Source organism: Cinclus cinclus, chromosome 18 (assembly GCF_963662255.1).
Source record: "Cinclus cinclus chromosome 18, bCinCin1.1, whole genome shotgun sequence".
NCBI lineage: Eukaryota > Metazoa > Chordata > Aves > Passeriformes > Cinclidae > Cinclus > Cinclus cinclus.
The window spans coordinates 4,424,575-4,448,316 of record NC_085063.1 but is presented as its reverse complement, the minus strand read 5'-3'; the positions used below and the strand labels follow the sequence as shown (position 1 = coordinate 4,448,316).

Sequence of the window (23,742 nt, the reverse complement as noted above, 5' to 3'; positions counted from 1 at the left end):
CAAGCTGGGGATGCTCTGCAGACAGCCCTGTGCTGAGGAGCTGGGCGAGCCCTCAGTGCTCACACAGCTCCTGCCCACAGCCTGCAAACTGCACACTGAATGAGCCTGCTTTAGCATCCCCGAGCTTCCAGGGCTTTCTAAAACATTCTTTTAATACAGCTTTATTCTTTCATTTCTGAAGCAAAGGAGCTGCTGCTACCTACTAATTACTGAGGTTCTTAAATACACATTTCACTCAAGTGAAATGGATGATAACAAGACGAGTTCTGCCTCTGTCTCTCCAGTGTTTGGATGGGAATAATTTTCTGCAGAAAAGGGCGACGGGGGCAGCAGGACATATGTTTATGTGACAGCTGCATCTTCACAACCTAAAAAGCCACATGATCTTTTTTTCCCCCTTTTCTTTGAAAACTGACAGCTTGCTGTTCACAGACTACGAACAACAATGAAAGCAGCAACGCTTTTCCATCCATCTGTTTCCACACCCTCCATTTTCCCTTTCCTTTACTGCGGTCATGACTCTGCAGCAGGCAGAGCCTGAAGAACCTTGCCTGAAGAACCACCTGCCAGCACCAGTGGGAGCTGCTGTCCCCAGATGTGCCATTGGGGCAGCCCTACAACAGGCAGAGTTTTCAGGCAGCTCAAACTGGGAACAGCAGTTTTATCTTTTTTTATCAGTTTTATCTGGTGCACGGACCAGAGAAGGAATCGCCGCTCTCCCCTTGGCCTCAGTTCCACCTTTGGTTCCCCACATCCCAGAGCTGAACATGGAACTTGTTGGCAACCTGCTTCACACAGGGTAGAAAACATGCGTTTGTCCAGTCTTAAGGAATTATATTTTTGGTCTTCAACAAATTTTGCCCTACTTCAGGAGAGTTCTAAATTCTGTGTTTATTTTCTATCCCACTGCAGCCAGTGGTTTGCAGTCTCAAAATGTGTCTGTGCAGGGTCAGTAGACTCCCCTATAATTTTTATTGCCAGCTTCAGGAAACTGCTATTTCCTTCCAGAGACTAAGCCAAACCTAATTTTGCTATTCCAATTATCAGCATTTTTTTTTAAAGTATCTGTGTCATTTGGAGAAGGGAGGTTTAACAAAGTGGTAAATTATTTACAATAGGAAGTTATTTCAGTGATCTGTAGTTGATGATTGGATACCCACTCCTCTCAACCTCTCAAAAATGAGGTAGGCTGGAGGAGGATTTTATTTATTATGCAGAAACCACTCAGGTCCACATCCTCTGGTCAACCAAATGTGGAAACGGGTATACAGAGAGTGAAGTGTTCTCACAGCTGCTTTATTTCTGCACCAGCACCTCCAAGATGAGATTAAGAAGGAGTGAATGTAAGTGGATAAACTGTACACCCAAAATCCTCCTGACCACAGAGCTCCCTAAAGCTGGTTAGTAGCTCACAGAAGTGATGCAGGCAGCCCTGGTGCCATTTCATCTTTCAGAGCACGGCTTGTGCTGATCTCAAACACCTCCTTGTTTTTTTCATGGCCATCTCCACAGGGATGAATGGTATCTCTGCTGGCAGCTCTATCCATACCTCCATAATGTCCCAGAAGAATAATGCTGTGTGCTGTGAGCAGACCTGTCAGCATCAAGAAATCCAGCCTCAAGCCCCCTGATAATAATGAGCTGCCCGATTGTGCATGTAGTACAAGTCATTAGAGAGGAAAAAAATCAATAGGAATTTCGGTAGAGTCTATCATTCCCTCAAAAAAAAATAATATTCTCATTGATTCCTGCAGTGCTACTTTTCACAATTCTGGGTTGAAGACATCAGTCACCTGTTGGACCACCAGGCTGGCAGAGCAGCTGGCAGCATCCCCCCTATCACTCCCAGCTGTGTTACACAAGCTCCTGCTCATCTCCCATTTAAAGGAAAAATGGCCAAGCGTTATTGATTGCAACTGTGCTGTTACAGATTTCATTTTAACTCAATGAGGTAAATGCAGCTCCAGAAAGGATTTTTTTAAGGAGCTCTGGTTTATGAGCTGCTCAAAAATTCAGGCAGGTTTCATACAACAAACAAGAATCCTCCCCATTGGAGCGTGGTGCTGGATCAGCAACCAGAGACCTGCAGTGAGCCAGATAAAGACCTGGGGACAGTGAAACCTGCAGCATCCCAGTTGGGTTATTGAGCCAGTGTAAGGATAAGGAGCAACACGGGGCTGTCAACCTGGCCTCACCTTTCAGAGGGAAAAGTACTGGAAGGGCTGGAGTTTTAAAGGGGCTGAGCTCAGGGAGGGTTTTCAGACAAGCCAATCTTCATGCTCCATCAGGCAGCCATCTGTAGCAGGTGGCACCAGGACAAGCAGCAAACAGCAGATCCCTACCTGGATGGCTGTGACAGTGTCTGGAGATGCTGCCAGAGCAGAGCCAAGTCGAATGTCCCCTCTGCTTCTGTGCCACCTCTTGTGCTGACTCCTTCTATCGACTAAACATTAACTAAGGGAGCTTCTCATTCCCACAGCCACAAAGCCTGGAGTTTCTGTGTCCCCTTCCTTTTTCTCCCCTCCCTCACATTTCAGCACAGCATCTGGCTGTCAGCAGTGCCGAGGAGGGAAGTCCACACAATTTGGAAGTGTTTTGTACAACAAAGCTGAAAACAACTCAGTCTCACCATGTTCTTCTCAGCCTCCTGTCTGGAGGCAGCACCTCAGTGACCAAACTGCACCCAAGTGCCCGGGAGATGGATCCAGCCAGTGACAGCTTCTTCATTCAGACTCCGAGACAAGTACCACAGTGCACGAGAGAAGGCACAAGAGCTCGTGATCTGCTTCTGCAGCAATTTGCCACACTTGTTTTGCATCCAGCTGTTAATTATGTTCCTTTCAGTGTAACAATCAGAGCTAATGGCTGCAGAGCAGACGGGAACACCAAATGAGCACAACCCTCCATGTTCAGAGAACCTCAAAAAATACAGAATTCCTACAACACTACTAACCTCCTCCTAATCAAGCTTTTTGACCAAATCCAGGCTGTTTCTTCAAATTAAGCTCTACCCAGAGCCTTCTGTTTCCAAAGGAGATGTTCTGGTTCACTGCATGAAGGCTTCTGATTGCAGCTTCCAAGTGTGGAAAGAAATTTCATCATTCCACAACCATCAGTGATTAATGAAACTATAGAATATCCTAATTAAAAAATGAGTGGCAATGTTCTGTTAATTTTTTTCATGTGTAAGGGAACATAAGGCTCTATTTTAACTATGCTAAATTGTTATTGTTGCAGGTTTTTTGCAGGTGTGCCTTATCAAAAATCATGGAATGGTTTGGGTTGGAAGTGACCTTAAAGACCATCCAGTTCCAATGCCCTGCCATGGGCAGGGACACCTTCCATTATCCCAGGTTGCTCCAAATCCCATACAACCTGGCTTTGGATACTTCCAGGGATGAAAATGCCATCTTGCATCCGTAATTATTTGTAGGATTTTCCAAGACCAGTCAAATCTGCTCAGGTTACAGAGAAGTGAAAACCCAGAACTCTTAAATAAAAATGATACCTACAAATAATTCTGGGAATGGAACAAAAACCTACTATTTACAGCTGCAAAAGAATGAATGCAAATGAACCCTAATATTTGAAATGTGGGATTTAATGATTTTACCAAGAAACAGAAGAGATCAGAACAGAAGCTACTCCTCTGAAGATCCATATTCCACTTTTGAGTATTTCCTCTATACTTTTACCCACAGCACTACACTTTGAGGATAAATAAAGCATATCCTGTAGAAATAGAAAGTATTACCACAGGAAGAAATTGCTTTCTCAAATAGGAATTTACTCTGTCTGGCTGGACAAGTCTCATCCTGTCATGAACTGTGCCTTGTTATGTTAAGACTATTTGATTAACTCATGCTTAAAAAGCCTTTACAGTCTTGTTCCTGTTAGGACAACCCAAGCTAACATCCTTTCAACACCTGGACTGTAGGGTGAGATGTAGGGTGAGGAAAAGCAGGAACACCAGTGCTTCCTGAATCCAGAAGGCAAAGGGAAGCCTACACATCCATCCACACAACCCATTTATGGCATATTATATTGTACTTAAGCAAATAAAGTTTCTTCTTCCCTGGGGATCCATTCACTAGCATTAACTATCACACATGGGGAACTAACTAGAAACAGAGAGACGTACACATACATTCACAATTTCTTTTATAAAGGCAAATCCAAAACTGAATTAATTGAGCAGTGCTGGAAAGAAACTGTATTGGCTAGAAAGGAAACCAAGGTGAAAACCAGCACAGTGTTGAAGAGATTTTGTATTTGTCAGCCACACAGCTGAAGCTCTGCAGGAAAATGGTGATAAATGAAGGGTGTAAATCACTAAGATGTGTTGTGAACAGTCATTGGCACTTCCAGCCTGTGAAACCATCCCAGTGCTCTGCAATGTGCAGCTGCATTTCAGGTATAAAAGCCACTAAATCCTGCACCATTCACCTTTGACTGATGTTTGCAAATTTGCTCTCTCAGGGGTGATATCGTAGAGAATTTATCTATGTTAAAATTAAATTCCTGAATGCACTGGCAAACATGCTAATAATAGCAGACTCTGCTACCCAAATCTGTGATGCCTTGTTAATGCTCTCAGCCTCTTCAGTGGCAAATTCTCTTGTGTTGTGTGTTAATGGAGAACAGCTGGAGAGCCAAAGGGGAGGAAGGTGATCCACTGAGGCTGGATCTGGCCTGAAACAAGAGAGGTAAAAGGTCCTGAAATGGTAAAATTATCCTGAGCTGCAAGAGAAGAGGGAAGAGAGGCCTCCTGTTTTCCTGCAGTGGGATGGGGTGTGATGTGGCACTGTGTGTGTCATTTGAGAATGGGGTGGGCTACATTTCCTGGGCAGTCTGCATTTTAAACCCAGTACCACAGAGTAAAGATATGTAAAAATACAGCACTGCAGAAGGGTAGGACAGACAGGCAGACAGTCCCCACTGCAGTACCTGACTTCCTCAAGTTGAAACTCCCATCCACAAGTGCTGCATTATGATATGGCCAAGTGCAAGCTCCAAGGTAATCCAAATTCATCACATCTCCTCCAAAATCACAAGCACTGTGAACTATCAAGATACTGCAATTATGGCTTTTAAAAGCACAATAGCCCCTACCCTGGCATTCATGCTTATGAAAAGATAAAAAAAGTATCTAAGTTCTAAGCAGCTCATTTAGTAAATCACATGGCAACATGTGCCTTTACAGAATCAGGGTCCTCAACAGATTTCTCATTGGATCTGAGCATCAGAGAGAGATTTCAGTGAAGGACAAGTAATGGCATGCTTGATTTTCATCAAATTTCTGTAAGAGGGTAATAAGAAGAAGTAAAACCAGCATCCAATCGAGAAGGAAGGAGAATGATGAGGAGGACAGAGAGAGGCAGTCACACCTACAGATGCAGCTCAATTTCCCCTGCACTTACTCCATTGGCCTTGCTAAGAGCCTGGAAGTATATGCTGTAGCTTTTCAGGGGGGAAAGAGGAGCATTCCAGTAGCCATTGTAGGTCTTGTTGTCACCCACGGTGAAGGGCTGTGTGACAGGAAGGTTGATGGGCTTCAGCTCAGCTGCAAAGTAGTGGGGGGAGTCCAGACTGGAGGCATTCTTGTAGCTCACTGGCACTGAGAAGCACTCAATGATGTCTGCAGCTCTCCGGGCTTTCTGCAGCTTCTCCTCCTTGACAACAAGCTGGTAGACACTGGGAGGGAGAGAGAAAGGTGAGATTAGAGACCCCAGAGCCTTGAATGTCAGGAATGTTTCCAGAAATAAAAGGACAAGAGTAGAGCAAGCACAGCTCCTGGCACACCAGCAGCAGGGCAGTGGCCACTGAAAGTCACTGTGGGGACAAGATGCGGGCCATGTGCTCTGTTACTTTAATTGAGTAAATCAGGATAAACCTTGCTGGAAGTCCGAGTAGATTTCAATCATGTCACTCTTTAGGAAAAGGAGTAACTAATAAAACATCCAGACTAGAATGGATTTTTAATGTGCTGAATGTTGGCAAGCAGATGGTTTCTCCTTCAGCCACCAAAGTGAAACATGAATTGTTTGCTTGGGCCAAATGGTGGCTGCAGTACAGGAGAGCATGGGCAGGTGGCAGTGGTGTCAGGTGCCTTTGGAAACAGTTTCAGGGTACAAAAAGCTGTTCAGACCAAAAAGAATCTTGAACATCTTTTTTTTTTTTTTTTTTTTTGGCCCTCCCTCATAACTTGATGTCCACATAAGGACCTGGTGAGCCCCTGGCACAGGGTGCCCAGAGCAGCTGTGGCTGCCCCTGGATCCCTGGCAGTGTCCAAGGCCAGGCTGGACACTGGGGCTGGGAACAGCCTGGGACAGTGGAAGGTGTCCCTGCCCATGGCAGGGAGTTGAAACTAGATGGGGTTTAAGTTTCCTTCCAAGCCAAACAATTCTGGTGTTCTATGACCTCTTTCTGGGATATCCTGCAATGTAGAATTCTCTAATTCCCAGTGGCAAGTCTCATCTCCCATCCATTTAGACTGTTTATGTACTGAGCAGGAGGCTTTACAGCTCTCTCAATCCACTTTTGTTTCAAGAAAAAACAACAACTCCTCATATTCCCTCTGACTCTATGAAATGGTAATCCTTTTGCATTCCTGCTAAGCTTTTGGCCATTATGATATATAATAGCAATCTTGTTATTTCTGGTTTACTATTCCAGGCTCAGAGCCTGTAAGGCATTCAAATGCACTCTGCTTTTTTTTCTTTCCTCCTCAGGCAGCTAACAAAGCCCTGGAGTTTGATGCTGTTATAGCCCAGGCAGGTTTTACTGTCTGTTTAACACCACTCACACACTTGACAAAGAGAGATAGGGCTGCAGTCATTTCACTTCGTGTCAGGCTATTCAGATGTGCTGCCCTCACCTGTCTGTGTCAGGCTGGGCCTTTGTTCACCAAGACAAGGGAGATCGATTAAGAGATTGGGACCAGCCCGAAGTGTATCATTGTCCTGGCTTTCACAGGCTCATTGCTGCAAAAGATCGGTCTGGCAAATTTCTAGCATAACAATAGCTCATTAATGCTCCTGTGAGAAGTGGAGCTCTGGCTCCTCCAGCGCAGGGCTGAAAGAAGTCCCAGCTCCTGCTTTTGAATTCCCAGCTCCTGCCTTTGAATTCCCAGTTCCTGCCTTTGAATTCCCAGTTCCTGCTTTTGAATTCCCAGTTCCTGCCTTTGAATTCCCAGTTCCTGCCTTTGAATTCCCAGTTCCTGCTTTTGAATTCCCAGTTCCTGCCTTTGAATTCCCAGTTCCTGCCTTTGAATTCCCAGCTCCTGCTTTTGAATTCCCAGTTCCTGCCTTTGAATTCCCAGCTCCTGCCTTTGAATTCCAAGTTCCTAATTTTGAATTCCCAGTTCCTGCTTTTGAATTCCCAGTCCCTACTTTTGAATTCCCAGTTCCTACTTTTGAATTCCCAGTTCCTGCCTTTGAATTCCCAGTTCCTGCCTTTGAATTCCCAGTTCCTACTTTTGAATTCCCAGTTCCTGCTTTTGAATTCCCGGTTCCTGCCTTTGAATTCCCAGTTCCTAATTTTGAATTCCCAGTTCCTACTTTTGAATTCCCAGTTCCTGCTTTTGAATTCCCAGCTCCTGCCTTTGAATTCCCAGCTCCTGCTTTTGAATTCCCAGTTCCTGCCTTTGAATTCCCAGTTCCTGCCTTTGAATTCCCAGTTCCTGCTTCTGAATTCCCAGTTCCTGCTTTTGAATTCCCAGCTCCTGCTTTTGAATTCCCAGTTCTTGCCTTTGAATTCCCAGCTCCTGCTTTTGAATTCCCAGTTCCTAATTTGGAATTCCCAGCTCCTGGGGCCCACGGGGATCTGGCTCATGCTCTGCTGACAGCAGGGCAGGCAGGGAAGCACTTGGAAACCTTTTGGCTCCCACTGCTAGACACAATCCCAGCTAATCTGTACAAACACGAGCAATTTATGAATTACTCAAGACTGAAGCTGTCCTTACACTGGCATTTGCTAATGTAGCAGGAGCACCAGCTGCATGGACTGCAGCCTTTAATGATGTCCCATCAGTTTTTTGGAAACTCCTCCTCCTACAGTTCATCAAGGCCTTTAATAAAATATTTTAGACCTTCTCTGATATTTATTTTGCCATTATAAAAATACAAAAACAGGTTTCCAAGCAACACTTTGTTATCACTGAGGATGCAGTGGGAGCTGCAAGCCTGTTCAGTACAAACCCTGTCCTCAGCTCAGCAATAGCAACTCCTACTGGGCTGGTTAGGCCACTTTTACTGACTGTGTACATTCTTATTCTGGCCCTTCTCTCTGGCAATAATAATCTACTACTGGGAAAGTTCGTAATTTTGTTTGTCAGCCCCGTGCAAAATTGCAGCTGTCACTTTTTTATTTGCCAGATGCCTTCTAACCTAAAAACATCAGGTTTCTGTTTCACCCAATCCTAAATACTTGCATTTTCTGGTCATAGAAAATGTTTCCTTTAGGTATATACACAAATATATATATACATACACACATATATACATATATTAATCTGCTTTCAGCCTACACAGAGGACAAGAACTCCCTCCTCCTCTCTCCCCAGACCTAAGGGTGACACTCGTTCTCTTGGTTATCCCACGTGCAAGCCATGAACTCATGCACTGTCTGTCTTTGGAGAAGGGGAAGCTCCCAGGGACATGAACTGCCAGGGAACTGAAGTCTTCCCCAAATCATTAGAGCACTACAGGCACTTTTTATCATGAGCAAGAGTTGTGATACATAGAGAACCCAGTCACAGATACTCTTTTGCCTCTCTTCTGTCACATTTTCTTTTTCCCACTTTGCTGTTAACATACTTCTTCACTTCACAGCAAAAACTCACTCTTGGAGTGGCCTGAAATTTTGCTTTTAATGTCCCCCTTGTGTTGAAGTTAAAATCCTGTTCATCTCCTGCAAATGCTGCCTCCTTTTCCATGGAACAGGTAGATACTGGCCCGGCTGTCATTGCTCCCTCTGGTGACACCTGGGGGGGACACTTGCTCTCATGGCATTGCTCTCCCTGATGCCCCAGCTCACACTGACTGACACAGCACCTTCAGCTTTGCTTTTCCTTCTTGGCTTGGGTGCAGCATCCTCCAGCCTCACTCTTCCCTGAGCCTGGTCAAGAGGCCACTCTCAAAGGAAGTGCTCAACAGCCAAGAGCACGTCTGAGTTCAAAGCTTACTTTGGGATGAAGATTAAGACTCTGAGCTCTGGTCCCTTATCAAATGGTTACTCTGGGTCTCACTTTCTGTTTCAATCCCAGTATTTTGATCTGTCTAGACCCTCCAGAAGGGCAGCATTCCCAGTTCACCCCAGCAAGGACACAGACTGATACAGACTCTTTTTTGTTTGTTTTCTATAATTGTTGTGTGTGTGTGTGTGTGTGTGTGTGTGTGTTCATTTTGGTTTGTTTTGTTGGTTTTGTGTTTTGCTGGATTTGTTTGTTTTGTGTTTGGTTTGGTTTTTGTTTGTTTTGGGGTTTGTTTTTTTTTTGTTTGGTTTGGTTAGGGGTTTCTTTTGAGTTATGCTCCTCTCCTACTGTTCTGTTTGTACCTAGGAGCAGAATTTTGCTGCCTGCCTTTAGGGCATTTTCAGAGATCAACTCCTCTGCATTAACCAGTGAAGTGCTGCAAAGCACAGCAAGTGCTTCCACAGCTGCATTGAGGTGCTCTTGTAACTTGGAGCAAAACCCCACTGATCCTACACCCAAGTGGAACTGCTGTGGGAATTCTGAGTAGCAAATATCCTATTAGCCACCCTAAAGTTTAGCAGACCATCTGCATTACTACAACATTTCTCAAAAGAGTAATACTAATCCAACTTTGGTCAGAAGATGGGAACTTGGGGGGATACACCGCAGCCCCCAAGATCGTGGCTGGGCACTAACTCAGGACAAACTTGGTGAGTAGGATCTGCCCTTCTGGCCTGAAAGAGCCCTTCAGCTGCACTCACTCGTCTAGGTCAGGGCTCAGCAGGGTCTACCCTTTGCAATTTGCTATTCCTGACAGTTCTGTAACACCAATGCAATTACAGACAAGGGGAGGGAGGAGTGGTTTTCCAAAAAAGTGGTACTGGAGGGAGGGATTAAAAAAGCAAGCAGGCAATGAAAATAAGGAGGAGATACACAAACAATTCTATCAACTCTTATTCCATCTACCAGGTAGGCAGTAACAGGGATCTCCTGGGGCTCTGCCCATCTCTCCCAGCCAGGATCAGCTAACATGGCTTTCCTGGCAGGAATCAATGCCAAACACCCAGCTGGATATGAGAGTCAGTGTCATACATAGAAATGACATTAAAAGAGACAACATAAACAGAGCATTCCAACTCCTACACGAGGTAATAACTTCAGTGCCAGTGAAATGAAAGATGATACAGCCACACTAACTCCTGCATTCCAGTTTTTAACATCAGGACACATTTGGGAAGACTGTAATCAAACACGCAAGGATGTGCTGCAGGGTGGCAGTTAGCAGGGGTTTTGTGCTCCCAGTGCCACCCAGCCCGCTCTGGTACAGACAAATAATGCTGCTGTCCCCATAAAAAACACCAGGGATTGCTTCCCAAACATCTACAGGCTCTGCTTTCCAGAGAGCTCTTGAGGGATTCTCAGATCTGGGCCAAAAAACAAATGCCTGACCTCCTAGAAGGCTGGGGAGCTGAGTGCCCTGTGTGCAGCTGCACATTCTGATTAGAAAAGGAGGCCAAAACTGGGCTCCTTTATAAATTTCAGAGGTCTTAGGTAGATAAATCCACATCAATTTAATAGAAGCTTTTTAAAGTTTTTGACAGCTCAGCTGTAAATCACTGATAAAAGCACCCACCTTAATGGGCCACAGCTCAAGTGTTGTCTGCAGAGGAATGAAAGGTGCCCTTATCACCATCTACAAGGTAATTTTTTAAATGATGAGTTCCCTATTCTGAGTGAAAAAAAAAACCAACATTGCCAGTCACAGCCCATTTCTGTGATGGATATCTCTCTGTTTGCCTCAGGCTTCTCCTTTCCCTGATCTTGATTTTGTTTTTTTCAGGACAGATTGAGACAACACCAGTCCACAAATTAAGTATTAAGACCAGTCTCAAATTTTGAATGTAGGATGCACAGGAATGTGGGGAGGAAGAGCTGAGTCAGAGCTCTCTCCATAAAGCATCCAACATCTGGCCCATGCACTTTGGTATCCTGACATGTCAACAAGGTGAAACCTTCACTACACTCTTGATAATGAGAGGGTAGGAAAAGGAATATAATTTCTTTGTAACCTTGCAGTGATCCACTCACCTGAATTATTAAATCTTAAAAGAAACAATGTTTCAGCAGCTGAGTACTCCCTCTGGACCAATCTCGTGATTAAACTTCCCTTCACATTATATAAAGATTTAATATATTTTCATTTAACACATAAATTTATTATCAGCTATATATTATTTCCAATATTATTTTCTCCCAGGGAGCAAAAATAAGTGGCAATTAGTACAGCTTGATCTTGTAGTGCTTTTTTTTCAGCAGATGACTGTGAGCAGGTTTTGTTGTTTGTCCTACAGAGAACAGGAACTTCCCACTTCTAGCTCAGATTAACACATTACTTTCAGATATCAAATATTACTATTCAGATATCAACTCTTTGATGGGCTACAGGAAATAAGAGACTAGTGGTTACCTTGTTACTGGCTATTTTAATTCAATGAATGAAGCACAAAGAGGAGCAAATGAATGAAGGATAGAAAAGGTTTGTACCTCCCCATATAGGATGTAGCAGCTGACATGGAGCTGGATGCTGAATTTCCATTCCTGCACATATTCTATGGAAGGAACAGACCCAACTATTCCAAAAAGGCCACCCAAACCCCTGATAATATACCCCAAATACTGTCTGACCAATGCACAGGGGTCAGTGATGCACAGAGATAAAGAAAAGGCGTAGGCAGCACATGAACAGGGACAAAGGTACAATAATAGGGGGACCAAAAACCACTTCAGCTTCTTTTCCCTTGTGGGCCACACAAAACTCCAGCTACAGATACTGAGCACCTGCTTTTTATCATTTAATTATTTCATTTAACTTATGATCGTGTTAAATTTAGTTGAGCCAAAGTGAGTATATCTGTCTATATCCATGAAGGTTCATCACGTTTACTCTGACAGTATGGAGCCATCTCCCAGGATACTGGAACAGGAGAGGGTTTGATGTGCTGCCTGATACCCACATTTGGAATTCAGATTATCCATTGGGTTTGCAGATGCTTGTTTTATGGCCAAGCTGCACTCGGTGGTGCACACACTGAGACAGAAGGGCAGCATCAACATCTTAATTTCTCCCTCTTAAAAATATCGATATTAAGGCCTGAGTTCTGCCACAGAGCCAGTAAGAAATAAAAGAATGGGAATTTTGAAGAAAGGTACTCTGTATAGTTGACCCTGAAAAACTGTGACATTAAACTGTAAATATACTTCTCACAATGTGCCTCCAGCCCACCATCAATCAGCATACAGGAGATTTTGTAAAAAATTCAACCCAAACCAAGTCTAAAAAAGCTTTCTATAACATACATTTCCCTAAAGCTTACAAGAACTCAAGGGATAACTGCCATAAAGGCTGATGCTGACACTCTGCTCTGAGCACCCACTGCAGCACTGCTTTCCTTGGGCTCCAAGGGTGAATTTCCTGACCAGGCACCTCCTGCAATCAAACATTCAGGCACCCAAGAGTCAACTTCCCAGAGAGCTTCCAGGTTCATAAAGTTTTCTGGAGGCAAACACGTGCAAATATATTCCTGAGAACTGAGTTACTGCCTTCACATACCCCAAAATGTCACCCTCAGTACCTCCAATAGCATTTTTTAATCAGAACCCCTGAAACTAATCTACAAGCCATAATGAACTGCGTTTCACAGCCACCTAGGATGCACTGACAGGCCCCAGTGCTCTGTTCTGCAATTTTGTGTCTGTTTAAGAACTGATTCAAAACACATTAAAATCAATTAAAGATCACTACTCTTTCCATTGCACCCTGGAACAGCTCCATGCAGAATACAATATGCTGAAGTGAAGGTTTGCTTTCAATAAACCATTTCATGCACAGGGTAGGCAAAAAAAAAAATATATAAAAAGATTGTTCTACAGTGTCATCTTCTGGAATGTGCTTGGCTGTTCCAAAGACTCAAAAAGTAGCCCATTAAGAATACTGGGCTGCACTGTCATCAATCAGTTTGCTCGCATCTGCAATGCATTCACAAAAAAAAAAGCTGATAATAGTGATGCTACTTGAGGAAATAGTTTCTCATATTGCAAAGTTATTCACACCATAGCCTTCATTTTGGAGTTATTTTTGTGTGTTCTTTTAACAGTCATTTAAATTAAACAACTCTTCTACTATGTTCACTGAAGTTGAAGAATACAAAAAAAAAAAAGTAAAAATTCAGTCAAATTTGTTAAAAACAGCATAGGAAGAAGAGATGGTAATTATTGCCATTGCAATGAAAAAAAACCTGCTGAGATAGAGCCAATAATAATGAAATCCATTTAATAATCAAGAATGCTGGGAAGAGAATCTCTTCACATTTTCTTCCACTCTCATATTCAGCTCAGTGCTCCAGATTTACTACTAGGGCATGTCAGACCCTGAAATTCATGAAACAAAAGGTAGAGATTTCACACTTGGATAAAACCATTTGGAGTCAGCCTTTTCACACAACCATTTTTTGTTTTATTGCTAAAATTTCAAGCTTTATTAAATTTCTCTAGTGATTGAAATGGGCTCTAGAAAAAGTGAGGATGTTTAATGACTGCACGGCTCCTGTAGAGCAGAGAGAGATGGGTCTGTGTTGTCCCCAGCCAGCAGCAGGAGCTGTGATGAGTTGCCTGTGGGACAGGCAGTGGCATCTATTTCAGGAACTGTGCACTGTGTCAAGCCTGAGGAAACAGCAAACCCAAACAAAATGTTTGTATGTGCAGAAAAGCATCCTGCCAGTGTCACTCTAACAAACACTGCCTTTGGCCAGGATGCTTTGCCTGAAATTCCTTTGCAGTGTCACATACGACTCCCACAGCTGACTGAAAAAATGGAAACTCTGTTGGATGGTGTGTGTGGGGGGGTTGCTTGGGGTTCATTTTCGGTGGTGGTTAGGTGGGGTTTTTAGTAAAAAAGGTGACAGTGTAATATCAAATATCCCGTGGCCTTCCTGGGTTGCACAGGTTTTCTCCTGACAGAACTCTGAGGTACAGTAATAATTACCCCACTGTTGCAGATATATAAACAGAGGCATGGGGAACGTGACTCTGCCTGATATCACAGTATCAGTTGTATGCAAACAAATCCACACTTTCCTGTCCAATATTCCTCCACCCACCCACCAGCCAATATGTCCTGTCTAATGGAGTCTGGAGTATCCAGTCTGAACACATGCTACTCCTACCAAATCTTTCAAATCAGGAAAAAGAAGAGAAAAATGTGACTTCTGGGCATCACTAGAGATATGACCTGCAGTGATAAGGGAGGAGCAGACAGCGCTGGGAAAGAGGAGTCTGGAGACTGGCTCTGTCTTAAAATTGCACCACACAAAAGGTGCAACAGAACCAGTAACAACATTGTGCCATTAATGATGGCTGAAATAATGGAGCTCTGAGCAACCTGGGATAGGGGAAGGTGTCCCTGCCCATGGCAGGGGGCTGGAACCAAGTGAACTTTAACCCAAATTATTCTGTGCTCATATGATTGTATATGTGCACATCTGAACACCCCTGTGTGCACCTGTGTGTGTGCCTACACACAAATGCATCTATTAAAATCAGTGCTTCCAACCTCATAAAGTTCCACCCACCATGACTCGTCTCTGACTGAAGAGGCCATGACAGCTATGGGAAAGGTATCCAAAAATCCAAATATTCCCTTATAGCTCTAAGCAAGTCTGGCCATCACCACAGCACCTGTCCACAGCAAACAGCAACGTGGTAACACTCACAAAACCTGAGGAGCTGTCCAGAACACAACTGCATTCACTGACCACAGAGAAGGATTAAAGAGCCATTTTTACCAGCTGCATCACTTGACCTAATGAAAGATGCAATCCATACTCACAAAACAACCATCCCCAGCCCACCAGAGCACTGCTCCTGCATCTGTTTATTTGCACATATGTCATATTGCTTGTGCTCACTTAAATGCTTTAAATTGTCCATTTAATCCTCTGGGAAATAAAACCAACCAACCAACCAACCAAACAAACAAACAAACAAACAAACCTGGAGGCCATTTCAAAACTCTGTGTTCCATTATCTCAACCATCTCCATAAGCCTGACGTGCCTTGCAACCCAGACTAGCCACAATAGCTGCTGCTCCCCAGTGGAACTGGCCCAGTCCCTCTCTCCAGTTCAATGCCATTTCCTGCTGGCAGATTAAAGATAATGAGTGCAAACAGACACAGTTTCCTCTGCAACAAGAGCTGATGTGAGTGGCCTTGGAGGTGTTTCCTCCCTCCTGAGCCACCTGCCATCTTTTTAATCTAGGAAAAAAAAAAAGCCAAACACAACCTCTGTTCGGTTAATGTTACTTTGTATTAACCAGGCATCCCTGACTGAGGTCCTGTCATCCTCAGCAAGTGCTGGTTCAAGCCCAGGAGGATGTTTCAAGGACAAGAAGAGCCAAAGTGGTTCTTGGACAGCCTGCAGGGCAAGGAGAGACCATGGCAAGCCCTTACTGGGACTGCCCAGCACCTTCTGCCATGCCCTTCATAAAAGCAGCAGCTGCAACAAGAGGATGGGGGTATTTGTATATATTCTCAGTCAGAATTAATTTGGGTTTTTCCAATGGCTCCCATCAAATTCGATTCATTTGGATGCAGAAATAATCTAGCTGGGGATTCAAGCTTCCTCTGCCTTTTCCACAGTCACAGCTACCAGACTATGCAGGGAAAACCCACACAGAAGAATCTGCTGCCTTTCTTAAGAGAGAACACTAGAAAAATACTTTTATTGGTGTCATGTCTGTTTGGATATTTTTTAAATTAAGAGGCTAAGAAAAACACTAGTTAAAAAGAGGGAACCTGCTCTTTTTACACCCTTCTGATAAACTTCATGACTCAACAAGGCCTGTGCAGTCAGGTAACTGCTCACAATTGACATTGTGCTCAATGTGCAATCATGATGAGCCCTCCTCGGGAAGGCTAACACAGATTTTCAGCACCAGAAGCTGCAGAGTATCCACCAGCTCCTTTCCACCTTTTCTGGACACATTTTGCTTTTCAGAAAGTGCAAAATTGTAATGCTCTGATACCATGGAAAGATCTAAAATGGTGCCTTCACTACAACATCTCCTGCCCCAGAATGAAGGGAAATCAAGGGCAGAGGGAGTGGGAAAGTCCCAAGGATAAGAACTTCTCTGCAGCAATTCATCCATAAACACCTCCAACCACAGTGGGAATGGGATGGATTTAAACGTTAGGAGAGTGTGTCTGACAATCCTGCAGCCCACCAACTCCCTTCAAAACTGAGAGAATTTTTAACAAAAGAGCAAACATTACAAACAGGCTATGTCCTTCGGCAGAAAAAATCCCTCAACCTGCATCAACATCAGCTCTTGCAGTTCCTCAGGGATCTGTCAAGGTGGGCCACAAGGGAAATCAGCATTTTCTCCTCTTTTACTGTTTGACTTTCCCACTAGAAATACTCATTCTGCCTCTCTCCTCACCTTCCCCTTTTGCACCATGACTGCTTTGAATGACATCAGTCTTATTTCCCCTTTCTTTTGCACTGCAAGCAAATCCTTCACTGTTCCTAGCTCTGCCTTTTGCTTTGGAAAACCACTGTGCAAGGAAAGCTGAAATTATGGGCAGGCAGAAGAGCATCATGGCTGCAGAGGTTTATTCCTGAGAATTGTATGGCTGCATTTGTGATAATCCCTTCATTCCATCTGCATCCCACGCACTGGTGCAGCAGCCCCATTTTCTAGTTCCAAGAAATTATGCATTCATTACGGAGGAAATTAACACCTCAAAGCAAACTATAATTAGGAATTCTTCAATTCAGTTTATGCTTTTTCAATTAGGCCCTCTATAATTTTAATCACGGGAGCATTAGCATGTTTCCGGAATTTATATACCTGTAGTATAATTAAATCCTGAAACGCCGTAGTCTGCAACAGCAAAGCAGAGCTTGTTCATGTTCCCTTTTATTGTGTTTTTGTGTTGCTGACACACCGAGGGGCAGCTGCCTGTGTGAGCATGTCGTGCCACGCGTGCTCTGAACTCAGCACCCTCGCTCCTGGGAGAGGCACTGCTGGCTGGGGAAAGCCTGGGCACTGCTCCTGAGGGGTGGCCAGTTGCCAGGGACTTGTGCTCAGACTCATCCCATTTCATTTTAAGTGCGTTAAGGAGCTGCTTCAATTAAGTAAATCATGCTTGATGATCCTCCAGAAGAGCCAAGGTCCTTCCTGGGGGCTTCCCACCCCTGAGCAGCTGTGGCCCAGCTCAGCTCATTCCATCCAAGGGTCTGATCCAAGAGCTCTCACAGGCTTGGCACTACACCTCCTGGAAGTCAGGGTTTCTGATATTTAAAGTCTTTTTTGTTGCTGGTTATTACTTTTTTATTCTGTGACATCAAGGAAGTGGCTCTGAGAGCTGTGGAGCAAAGAAATGTCTTGGGAAAAGAAACCTCCAAACTGGAACCATGGGTGTTTCCTCCTGTTCCCTCATCTAACAGGGTGACAGGTTGATTGAAGAGATGGCCATCAATTTGTGAATATCAGCTTAAAGCTCAGAATTCATTAACCTGTTGGTTGCTGGAATTAAATCTGGCAGTTTAGAGTCAGCATAAAAGATCTATGCAAAAAGCTTCCTTTCTCCCACTCACTCTTTTCAGGTCTTCACAACACTAAAAAGCATTAGTAAAAGCCTCCCTGTAGCACTAATAAAATGCTGCTTGACACCAAAGAATTGGCTCCACATGTAATTTGATTGTTAAAATATTATCATTCAAATAGACACCAATTTTATGGCTTTACTCTCCCATTTCTGCCCACTCCCAAAGCTCCCTGTGGAACGGTCAGGCACAGCAGGTCACCCAGGCTGTGAAAATGGCCATGATTTGGATGGCTGATAAATGGTAAAAGGCAGATTTGTCCCCTTTAGGGGACTGAATTTCAATTGCATGTTGTGCTGATCCAGTAGGAAAATGCATTTCCTGTACCAGATGAGAAAATTGACCCAAAATGCCCCTTAGCCTCACCTTTTGGGACTAACACCTGACTCTCCAGAGAACCAAACAAAACCTTTAAGCCTCTATTCAACTAATTCTGCCACGTTAAATATTCCTTCCTGAAAGTAATGGCTGTACCTTACAGGCCTGTATCTCTGCTTTGCTTTTCTCCTGATAATAAGCAAAACACCTCCAATATTCATAATAATTTCAAGTACGTGATGCCTTTCAATAAATTCACAATTTCCTTCTCACACATTCACATATTGTTAAAGAAAACACAGATCTGGTTTATCTTTGAGAAGAAACTTCTTCATGTACCTCCAAACTCTTAGCTAAATTACAGGCATAGTATCAGGCAAGAGAAAGTCATCTTGAATGATTTCAGAACAACATCCCTATTTTATATTACAGAAGATGTTAATTAACACAGATGATTCGGCTTATAGTATCAGAAGCCCAGATTGATAATCTCATTTCTCATTAAATACTACAAAACTAAAAGATTTAAAGTGACAACTGCTTGCCCTGCATTGAATCAACCAACTCATGTGATGCAGTCATTTAAATAGCTCAGAAAAAGCAGATAAGGAATTTTCTTTTCCAACTACTAAGAATGTGCCTATCGAGAGAATCTAACTTTCTGAATTACCAAGGGCATGATAATTTCACCCTTAGCACCCTTTTTATTGTCTTGCTGCTCCTTCACTCCAATCTTTATTTTCATATACAAGGTATCTACGTGGGAGTTTTAAGAACTAGAAATTGCCACCCTTTTCTGGCATTAATGAATCAATTATCAGCATAAATGCCTGAGGCAGGCTCATGTGATGCCACCAAGAAGCTGCAAAGCAGAGATCTGAGCAGCACTGCTCCTTCTATACTAATGGAGATCTACCAAGCAAAGTCACCAGTGGCAAAGCAAAACAAAAGCACCAGCAAATATTGTGAATTTATAGTTTCTCCACCACAGAATCAAGGTCACTGGGCTTGCAACCACTCCTTTGTAAGGCTGGGAAGAACTGTGCAGTACAGGCAAAATCAGACTAAGGATGCCAGGGAGAGGGATGCAGGAAAGGCAGGCTGAGGATGAACAGCTAATGCCCAAAGTCACAGAAAAGAAAGAATTATGTGGAGTTTACATTTCTAGCCTACAGCTGCAAGTTTTCTCCATTTTTACTTTGTTGCAGATAGATAGACAGTAGCAAAGATTTTGCTAATTTCAGTTCTCTAACATAAGATGGAAGCAGTATCATGGCTCTTCCTTCCAGGAAATTTTACTCTTTATTGCATGTAGAAATACTTAAGGGCACAGATACATCCTACAGGATTTTTTCCTGGGAGAATAGCTTGGGTATAAAACCAGAAAAAAAAACAACATTGTTCTTAGGTGTTCTGTAAATAACACTACAGCTGTTTTCTCTTAATTTTTTTAGCATCATGTAGAAAAAAATATTTCCCTTTATTTCATGCATGGAAGATCAAGAGTCAGATAATAACACTCAAGTGTAACACAGGGCTTGGTCCATGTAAATGAATTCCTCCTCCTAGTTGGTTGTTGATATGAAAATATTTATTTCACCTTTGCTGAGTCCTTCCTAATATATTTTAAATATTTAAAGTATTTTTCCTTATTCAGATTTATGTATTTCCTTTAAGATGTACATTAATAAACTGACCCACCTGTACCTGTATGATGGCAACACACAAAAGAATATCACAGATTATTTATTGACACACCTATGAGAAATGCAGGAAGAGAGAAAGACTAAATCCATATTGCTCCAACAAAAAAGTTTTCTATTTTCTGAACCCCACCCCAAAATAATTGTAGGGTCTCTCAAACGTCCTTCTGCAGTGTCCTACAGCTCCACCATGCAGAGCAGGGAATTGACAAGGCAATCACACCTAAGGGGAGCATTTATCTAAACTCTGAAATCCTCAGAACTAACACATGCTCTGGAAATTTGATTTTCTCCATAACAGTAGTATAGGTAGGTTGACAGAACCAACTGCATATTAATAAACCAGATGGACCTTTAAATATCCAACACACAAAAACCAGCCTGTGGACATGTCCTGCAGATAAAACCCCTCAGAGTGTTATTTCCAAGCTGGGAGTGGGATATAAATTCTCAAATAGAGGTCTGAAGATGTCATATGTGAATAATCTATGAAGGACTGACTCAGCCCTCCTGACAATAACAGATTCAAAGGCAGAAATATCCTCAAAATCACATTGGAGGTTTTCAGGAAAGAGTTGAGGAATAAAGATTGAGAACACTTGCATTCTTCCTTCCTCTTGTGAATGTATTATAAATGAATGTCAGCCTCCAGCAAATCAATCATAGCACCATTCACAGGGTTTAGATTGATATAAGAACAGCTAAAAGTTATTTTTAAAGGGCAATGTGGAGTCAAACTCTGCAGGTTATACCACGAAAAATAAAGGCAAAAATGAAACGCCTGTGCCACAAGGGAGAGTATTTCTGCTTGCTGAGACATCACCTTTCTTTTGGCAATAGGACAAAATAGATCAAAGAATATCTAAGTTTATATGAATCCTATTAGGTTGCATGGAAGCATCCTCATTGTTATCTATAGATCTTTAACAACGCTGAGTTCATGATCATTGCTTTTACAAACTGCCACATTTAAATTGTTTATCATGAGCACTGGGGAACATCAGAAGTGTCTTAATGCTGAAAGTGACTTTGGATTTGGTGTACCTGCATTTCAGATGAAATGAAAATACAATTAATCTTATTTTAAATATCCTTCTGTATTATTTTGAAGATGTTCTTGCAGCCCATGCTCCATCTCTGTGCTACAGCAGAATGAAATAACTCAAGACCAAGTACAGGTATTGCCTTACAGTCACACCCCTACATGTTCTCCCACTCACCAGTCCCTGAACAGATGAGGCAACACTAGAATAATTACTGTACACTAATTGTTTTTCGTCTTCACGGTTGGGAAGGACTGTAATAAAAACCGGAGAACTGCAGAGTGATGGGATAAGGGGTGAACCTGTTCCTGCCTACAGAAAGCTCTGAATAGCAGAGCTTTTGTAGGAAGGTGTGAGAAAAACCCACTTCAGACTCCTCTCAGGAACTGTTCAGCCCCATCTGAGGCAGGCTGGGAGATGAAGGGTCAGCATGCAAGGGGAAAGGGATCCAGGAAAGCCTGGTCACATCCACCAGGGAGGCCAGGAGAAGGCATCCCACCAGGATTTACATTGCACAGGATCCTCTGCACATCTCACTGCTGGGCAGGGGGGGGCTGCTCAGTCCCTTGTCCCAAACCTGTGCTTGCCTTAATGCCTTCAGAACTGGAACTGGGCAGAGCATGGCATCACACTAAGAGGGAGTTAATGAGAGAAATAAACCCCACACAACCAAAAGGTAGAGCACTTAACCAGACAGCAGCAAAGAGAGCACCTTTGATCTCAGCTGAATGAATAAAACACTCTGAGGAAGAAAAAACACCTCATTCTTGTGGTTAAGGGTGCCACAAGCAGCTCACAATAGGTTACTCATGTTATTCTTTTGATCTCCCTCTGAGGGAATGGGATCCACTTTTGGAAATGGTATTTTGAGAGAATTTCACAAATGGGGCAGTGTGCAGAACAGACTGAAAGAAAAGGGAGTTGAAGCTTGAAATAACTGGATTTACTCAGGTTAGCCTAAGAACAGTCTGGATGGTTCTAAAGGGAAATAATTCTAAGCCTGTCAGAGTTAATAAAAGCTAAAATTCACCCCAAGACTCCCTCCCCCTTAGATGCCCTGCCCTTCTGCTTTTCATACACACATCAGTAAGTCAATGAAATGGACTCATTATAGGAAATAATTTTATCACTTAGATGTGGCATGTAAATATTGCACTCTCTGCAAACTTGTGTAATAGGCTACGATGCAATTAAAGAAATCAGAGTGAAAATTTATAAAGAATCTCTACCAATTTTATGTACAGATGCATTTGCTGGAAAAGGCATTATTCACTGAATGCAGTTAAAGTGCAGTAAATCGACTTCGAGAAAAATCACAAGACTTTTCAATAAAAAGACAAAATAGCAACACTGCTAAGACAGCAGGTGGTAAAACGAGATACAGGAATGTTCCCCCACACAAAGAAATAAAACAAAACAAAGCTGTGTGATTTTACTGCTCTTTTCCAGCAGAAAAACTTCCCTAAAGGACTCAGAAAATAGGCTCCTAAATTTGCTCATATGGAGAACGAGAGATTGAAAGGCAAACTTTGAAATACATTACCCAGAAAAATCAGAGAAGGGGTGGTGCTTAGTCTTAAAGAAATCATGTTTTTGTTGTTATTTTTGTTTGGTATTTTTTGTTTGTTTGTTTGAGCTTGTCAATGCCATTTAGGGCCAAGCCATGACACAGCTGGACCACCAGCTGATACAGGATAATTAATTAAATCCAGTAGTTTGCATCTGGAGCAATTTGCCCCTGAGCACTTAGTGGGCATCCTTCAAAAGCATCATGAACCTGTTGGTGGGATACAGAAACCCAAGCACTATGAAAGGGGGAACTATGGTGTTGTTAAAATAACACCCACGGGAAAATCTTCAAGAATCTCTTGTGAAAACTGGAGGTAAAAGCTTGAAGATCCCACAGGAAGGTAATGAATATGAATACCTGCTGGACCCCTCTGCAAGGCAGGACCCACTGGTTTTATAAGTGATTCTGATTGCTGCTGTCAGCAGAGGAGCCTGGCAGGATGAAGGAGCAGCTGGCACTTCTGCCAGCAACAGGTAAGGCAGTGTGGGCTCAGAATGTACATTTGTTCATCTGTGCTGGTGCCTTGCACCAAACACAAATTCACTGACATGGAAGAGAGTGAGGAGTACAGAACTCCAGGTCAGGGAGCAACCTGCAGGTGAGTGGCCCACGTCAGCATCTCACCATTCAGAGCAGGGCCCAGCTCAGGCAGGCAGCAAGGTTCCCTGCAAGGTGCCCACCCTATATCCATGGGTGCCCTAAATGACCAGGGAAGGGATGGCACCCCTGCACTTGGCACTGCTCAGGTCACACCCTGAGTCCTGTGTCCTGTTCTGGGCCCCTCACTGCAAGACAGACATGGAGGGGCTGGACACTCAGTCATGTGAGGAGCAGCTGGAGTTGTTTAACCTGGAGAAAAGGAGGCTCAGGGGGGACCTTCTCCCTCTCCACAACTTCCTGACAGGAGGGGTCAGCCAAGAGGGGGTTGGGCTCTGCTCCCAGGGAAGAATAGACAGGACAAGAATATATATGGCCTCTAGTTGTGCCAGGGGAGGGTCGGGCTGGATGTCAGGAGGAATTTCTTCACAGAAAGGGTGGTCAGGCCTTGGAAGGGGCGACCTAGAGAGGAGGGAGAGTCACCATCCCTGGAGGGGTCCAAGAAATGACTGCAGAAGGCACTCAGTGCTCTGGTCTGGTTCATAGCGTGGTGAGCGGTCAAAGGTTGTACTCCATGGTCTTGGAGGTCTTTTCCAACCTTATGGATTCTGTGATAATGTAAATCCTCTACTCTGCAGCAGGATCTGCTTGTCTAT

The 23,742-nt window shown here is 43.4% G+C and overlaps 1 protein-coding gene across 1 annotated transcript in view; it reads right to left on the bottom strand.

Moving 5' to 3' along the window:
* Positions 1–23,742, bottom strand: part of PTPRT (protein tyrosine phosphatase receptor type T) — a 428,744-nt gene that overhangs the window by 86,235 nt on the left and 318,767 nt on the right. Inside the window, exon 12 of the mRNA XM_062505329.1 lies at positions 5,421–5,694. Within this exon, the coding sequence (XP_062361313.1) occupies positions 5,421–5,694 (274 nt within the window). The remainder of the gene's footprint in view (positions 1–5,420; positions 5,695–23,742) is intronic.